This window comes from Histoplasma capsulatum, genomic scaffold (assembly GCF_000149585.1).
Source record: "Histoplasma capsulatum NAm1 scaffold_7 genomic scaffold, whole genome shotgun sequence".
Classification (NCBI taxonomy): Eukaryota; Fungi; Ascomycota; class Eurotiomycetes; order Onygenales; family Ajellomycetaceae; genus Histoplasma; species Histoplasma mississippiense.
The window spans coordinates 1,133,972-1,140,442 of NW_001813976.1; the positions used below are offsets into that span (position 1 = coordinate 1,133,972).

Genomic DNA, 6,471 nt, shown 5'->3' on the forward strand with positions numbered 1-6,471 from the left:
GATTCCACTAAAATTTTGGAAATTAATTTCTGATCGATCCGAATGTTAATTTGAGATGTTTTTTGTAAGTAGATCGGACTGGGGGCTGCAAGAGTCGTTTCCTGTCACTTTTCAGTCATGGCTGCAGACGTGGGCGCTCTGTTCAACGCCGGCCCAAAGGTCGTTGAAGGCGCCACGTTTGAGGAGGGTCTCGATTTCCAGGACCTGGGCGGTCCCATGATGCATTGCACAAACGGCACAATAGATAACCTCGCCGCAAACGAGGCAGAATGCTTTGAGCAACTGAGAACTGTTCTTGGATACTTGCCCAATTCTGGCAGCGAGGCACCACCTACAGTTCCATGCAGCGACCCAGAAGACAGAGAGGATATTTGGCTTCAAACAATCATACCAAGGAAGCAAACGAGAATGTATAATCCCCGAACCATCATAACATCTGTTGTTGATAAAGGATCTTGGTTCGAGATCGGAGCATTATGGGGGACGACTAGCATCACTGGCTTTGCCAGGCTGGGAGGTCGTCCCATAGGAATTGTATCTTCAAATTGTGAGGTAAACAGCGGCGCGTTGGATGCAGCCGGAAGCCAGAAATTGACGAGATTTTTGAAGTTGTGTGACGTGATGAACCTCCCGCTTGTTCAATTCGTCGACGTCCGTAAGTACTCTCCACACTTCCTCCTCAATAAAAACTGACGAGCATCTTACTGATAATCATGAAGCCGGATATGCTATTGGGACTGTAGCTGAAAGGACTGCGACAATGCGCTGGGGTGTAGAGCTTGGCAAAACCTACTTTTCCACGACAATGCCAATTTTCAGTGTCATTACAAGGCGAGTATTTGGTGTGGCTGGAGGCATTATGGTTGGATGTCGAGATCCCGTGATGCAATGTGCCTGGCCTTCCGGGCAATGGGGATCGCTGCCCTTGGACGGCGGAATCGAAGTTGGCCACCGGCATGAACTGCGAGAGGCAGAGAAGGCCGGAAGAAAGGCAGAACGATACAAGGAGCTAGAGGAGGAGTATCTTCGCCTCATGAATCCCGTTAGGACGGCGAATGCGTTTGGGGTAGAAGAGATTATCGACCCCAAAGATACACGTTCGATCTGCTGTGCGTGGATTAAACGTGTATATGACGCCATCATTCCCGAGAGGTTATCAGATCGGACAAATGGGAGGATTCAGCCCAGTTTCTTTTAAGTCTCCTGTCATCGTTAGATAAGTAGTTTTCGCCATTTCAATATAGAAATAGATCTGTTGTACTATTCAACTTTTCCCACACCCTGTAAAGTTAGATATACATCCGTTCCCCATCCCCACAGGCTCTGCAATGCAATACTACCACCGAAGTATTCTGCATATGCTCTACTTAAGGGTAACCCGTAGCCAAGGCCAGCGATGCTACTGGTATTGGTTCCGCTACCGGAGAAAGCATTGAGCGCGTCAATGTTTCCATTGTCTCCACTTGGAATATCGTCATCTTTATATGTGGTAAAATTGTAGGACCAGATATTAGAAAGGAGATCGGGATGTACTCCGCCTCCACGATCACGGATGCGGATCGTGATACCTTGACTTGGGGAGAAAAGGGGAGCAAGCAGCTCATTTCTGTCAGGTAATTCCCCAATGTCCTTGCCAATACGGAAATCCACTTCAGCATCTAATGGCTTCCCACCTCCTGGGGAATGCTCTTGCACATGGTGGTCTGGCACGTCTGGGGCGGCAGCGATAGTGACCTCCACAGGCTCACGTTCGTTGCCCGATTCCACAACTGCCCGAAAGGCATTCTTCAATAATTCCGTAATGATGTATTCCACATGAACAGGTATATGTGCAAAAGTGGCATCCGGTTCTCCGTCAATCACAAGACGCGGTCGAACGCCATATTTCAGCTCACATATTTCCGCAACAAATTCTTCGCATGTTCGAATCAACTGTGCGGGCCGAAGCGCGGTATCGATTACTCCAATGTAGTTTGGTAGTGTAGTCAATCCCTGTTTCGTACCATCTAATGGTGGTTGTGAAGCCATATGTAATGCCAGATGCTGCTGGGCGATTAATCGGGTACCGATTCGGGCTCGCAAGTGTTCTTCAAGAAATTTGGTGACTTCGGCGGAGTTAATATACTTTCTACATTCCAGAAATCCTCGTGCCAGCACGGGTATAGTATTTGTATGGGTCTGGACAAGATCAGCCATGACATCTGTAAACTGTATCTCCTCCTCCATGGTAGTAATGCGTCGCTGCTGATACGGAAGAAGGGTCGAAAGAGAATGCAGATAATTGTTGTATATTTTAGATATATGCGGATTGGACACGACAATGAACGGAAGATTTCTCAGTGCTTGGATCCGGTAGGCTAGGCGAGTAGGAAGTAATGAGAGGGTAAAGTTCGCTGATGCGAGGAGGGCCTCTTGTGAGAGGGGCGGGCGTCCATGTCTATGATGATATTGTCAGTTGACCCATCACCACCGCTCCGTGCGTCTGATATATGATATAAACATTATATCTTGGCTTACTTGAGGAGGTCTGTGAGCGTCAACGGACGCCGTGGACTAGACGCGAGCCTCGTCACCTCATCTTTGGCAACGTCAGAAACCGAGGGTGGATAGGACCAGCTCTGGGCAGTGAGGGTAGAGAGCCTCCTTGTCTGGGGGTGGGGGAGAACCCAGCCCAATCGCCTTGAAAGACGAACATCTCTAACAAGTGCCATGATGGCTCCCCATGTTCGAATTGGGTTATCGCGCTATCGTAACGTCAAAAGAACATGAGGGAAAGCAGAAGAAAGGCAGAAGAAAGCAGAAATGCTCACTAGGAAGCACAAGAAGTTGATGATTGATAAATCCCTGATTAGTCATCATAAGATTTTACCCAACAATTCCCCTAAGCATAAAGTAAACTTAGAGCACCGTGGCCGTGTTTCAAAATAAAAAGCACTAGGATATCTCGCAATCACCTTACCCCGTCGCCCAACGGATTGCCGGCTATATCCACCATTGACCCATTCCCGCAACGACGCAAACTCCCTTTCTCTCCTGTGACTTGACTAACGTACTATCATCCATTATAGATCACCCTTAAACTACAAGCAAGCATTGTCAGATTAAGGCATGGCAATTCCCGGCCGCGAATCTGCCTTTTATGACTTTTCAACTTATTTTCGATCATGGTTATATCCAGTCACCGAAGCTGTTCCAGCCAAGCAGATGTCGGGAAACGTCCCCTTGATGATGGCTCAAAAAACAATATAATTACACTTCGCAACATTCTAGTTGGGCGTTCACGAGATATCCTCTGCATTCTTTATATCGTCTTTATGAATCTATGGCATCGGGAGAGTATGCACCAATGGGCCTGGAGACGGATTATTTTTGATACTAGAACCAGACTCGATAGAATTTGCATAGAATTGAGGATCCGAAGGAGCCTGATCCAATTCGCTATGCTATCCTCGCGGGTCTCGCTGAAGCACTAGTAAAATGTTTTCAATTGGAGATTGGGCTTGGGCACACGATGAGACCATAAACATGTTCTGCGGGAGCCAGATAACCTGTCATTGGCCCGTCTTGGACTTAAAAAGTCATCTTAAATATATCCGGAGTGATTTTGCTCGACCTACCCCATGAGTTTGTGAACAGCGAGAGAAAACGAATCATTTAGCAGCACGGGAAGAGTATATTCTGTCCAGAAAGTGACAGCCACTTGTTCCATCGTTTCTCTTGTCGGAATAATATCAAAATAATTGGGATCAAGGGTGCGGATGTGCTCCATGTCAAGTAATTCGCCTTTTCATACTTGGGTAACGTCAAAAACATCACTCATATCTAACTTTGCTTTCCGACGCCTGTCACCGGTGTGTATTCTCTTGATATTCCACTCCAACACCCAATCAATCGGCGCGCGACAAGTGCGATGAGGTCTTCGCTTGAAAAAGGACAACATTTTGTCGTACGGCGTTCTCAAACTGTTGCCTCGTACTTGCAGCCACGAACAAGGCCAGATCCTCGTTTATCCATTCCTTGAAATTTCGTATTATCGAATTGTTATCTGGCTATGTACCAGCCGCAGATGATTGGAAAATTTAGAGAAGTCACCGCGGACGGTAACTTCTCATGCTCACAGAGCTTTGTTACAGGATCTTATTTAAAAAAAATACATCCTACTATAATATTATTTAACAATGATAATGACATCCTTTGGACAATGCTTGCGAAAATGTTGCCAAGAACATAACGTTATGTTCAGACTGGCGGCGATGGGACCTCGTATTCTTCTTTCCTTGAGGCGAGCTATATATTATAATCAAGCGCCAGACCCCAAATCTTAAAGTTTGATTCTCGCAAAGGAAATGCTCATTTAAATAAACATACTACTTACATGCGATAACTTCCGTTATTTGAGAGGCTCTGTGTATTAAACCACCTCGCTCCCGTTCGGCGTTTGACTGAGAGAGACAAGGAGCTTTTGGAAGCGCGATATAGAATGGACGATGGCTCCCAAAAGACAACGTCGCAAGCCCAGTGACCCCGCAGTTCCGGACATTTCAAATGACGCTGCAGAGAGGAAACGGGTTTTGAATGTTCTCGCACAGCGTCGTTACAGTAAGCAAAATATCATATTTTCGCCACGATGACACAGGACGTGGTCTAATTCAGCGTCTAGGAAAACGAAAGAGGGAATATCTAGCTACACTGGAAGCTAAGTTACACGAGAATGGCCAAGGACGCACACCAACGGCTGTTGATCCTCTTTCAACTGAAAGCACTCCTGAAAACCCGTCAGGATACGACATCCTGCCACTATCAGAAGCAATGGAGGCCAATACGACGGACGAACCCCCCGCGTCACCGGGAACCATATATCGAGTTCAGGAGGCACTCCTGGACTCGCTGGAGGCCATAGATTCTTCCAGCTCTGGATCCAGCTTCTTCGAGCAATCTGAACTTCCGGGTTTTGCTCCAGAATTAATGATGAACAACTCATCGCCGCCTTCCTTATCCTCATCCTCGTCGGTAGTAGCCATGGCGTCGCATTCATGCTTCGAAACTCTCTTGTCACTTGCTCCGTCCTCTCCTGAACCTGAGGCATTCCCTTATCAATTCCTTCAAAATCCATTTAGTATACAAGACTTCGCGCCAAGCGATCTCTCCGCAACCCTCCAATCCCACCAAACTACAACATTCACCTTCCCAGACGACCACACCATCGAAATACCAACCTTATCCCTTCTCCGAGGCATGCTCGCTATAGCTGAGCGACTGCGACTCAAGGATGTAATTTTGGAGGTGGACGCTGTCAGTCCATTCTACACAGGCCCAGCGGGACTCAAATCTCCGTCCTCTAGCTCCGCTTCCCCGTCTTCCATTCCCTCCTCGTCATTTTCTCCTGCTCCTCCCTCTTCTTCTCCTTCTGCCAGGGCATCATTAGAAGAGCTACCTACCCATCTCCAGCCAACCGCCACCCAGCGCTTAATCCCACATCATCCAATTTTCGACCTCTTTCCCTGGCCCACCACCCGCGACAAGCTCATCCAGGTTTTCAGTATGCCAGCTCACCTACGACCATCTTCCGCATCTCATCCCATGGCTATGATGAATCTGGTGTATGATATTGAGGACCCTTCTGAGGGGATGCGGGTGAGTGGCCGAGACCCCTTTGAGCTTGATGTGTGGGAAGTCGGGCAGATAGTGTTTGAGCGGTGGTGGTGGGCGTTTGAGACCAGAGTGATTGAGCTGAGTAATCGCTGGAGACGAAGTCGAGGGCAGCAAGGGTTGGTTCTGGGATCGTGCTCCTGATTGATATTGAAATGGTTTTCCTTGGGTGGTTCCGTGTACTATAGGATCTTAGATGAGTCGTTAGAAATGTTATCCGGCGAATCTTGGCCACCTGCGGCATATCCCTCCACCATTTCATTTGAAGATCAATCAACGGTTCTCGTAATTCATATTGGAGTCGAAAAAGTACTTCAATATCTTGTTAAGATTCTATATGTTAGAGGTCTGAGTAGTTGTATTTAGTTGCTATCTACCAGGGGATATATAGGAAGCCTAGGCTCCCACACAATAAACGGCTCGGCCTAGATAGTCACTAGATTTTTTTTCATCTTTCATGGCGGTGATCAGTTCCAGTTCTCAACGCCTAGGGGAAATTCTATAGTTACGAAGTATCTACTTTATCCGCCAGAAAGTATTCCCCGAGAAAAACCAAACAAACTCTTAATCTTAATAAAATACAATCGATTTTTTCTCTGGGGTAGTGTGATACTATTTTTGCATGGGATTTCATTGTCGTTTTGTCAAGCCATGGGAGAAAAAAAAATATATTCACTCTGAGGTGCATATAATATGGCTTTTCTCCTGGTGTATTCAACAAGAAACGCCTTAGTGGTCCAGGGGTTAGGATTCTTGCCTTCCATTGAATTCAAGGTTAATTGAAATCAGCAAGAGGCCCGCGTTCGAGTCGCGGCTGAGGCA

General features: G+C 47.0%; 3 protein-coding genes and 1 non-coding gene across 4 annotated transcripts in view; 3 read left to right on the top strand and 1 right to left on the bottom strand.

The window, feature by feature from the left end:
• Positions 1-884, top strand: part of HCAG_05980 (conserved hypothetical protein) — a gene marked incomplete at both ends in the record, with an annotated part of 1,640 nt that extends 756 nt beyond the window's left edge. Inside the window, 2 exons of the mRNA XM_001538325.1 lie at positions 73-655; positions 820-884. Of these exons, the coding sequence (XP_001538375.1) occupies positions 73-655; positions 820-884 (648 nt within the window). The remainder of the gene's footprint in view (positions 1-72; positions 656-819) is intronic.
• Positions 885-1,260: 376 nt separating this feature from the next.
• On the bottom strand, positions 1,261-2,711 carry HCAG_05981 (conserved hypothetical protein; the record flags this gene model as incomplete). The annotated part of the gene is made up of 2 exons (XM_001538326.1): positions 1,261-2,437; positions 2,518-2,711. The coding sequence occupies 2 exons, from the start codon at positions 2,709-2,711 to the stop codon at positions 1,261-1,263; spliced, it is 1,371 nt and encodes a 456-aa protein (XP_001538376.1).
• A 1,776-nt stretch (positions 2,712-4,487) lies between these two features.
• HCAG_05982 (predicted protein) lies at positions 4,488-6,015 on the top strand (the record flags this gene model as incomplete). The annotated part of the gene is made up of 3 exons (XM_001538327.1): positions 4,488-4,599; positions 4,685-5,768; positions 5,838-6,015. 3 exons carry the CDS (start codon positions 4,488-4,490, stop codon positions 6,013-6,015), a joined length of 1,374 nt encoding a protein of 457 aa, XP_001538377.1.
• Positions 6,016-6,375: 360 nt separating this feature from the next.
• HCAG_09402 lies at positions 6,376-6,471 on the top strand. Its single transcript has one exon. It is a non-coding gene; the product is annotated as a tRNA-Gly (tRNA).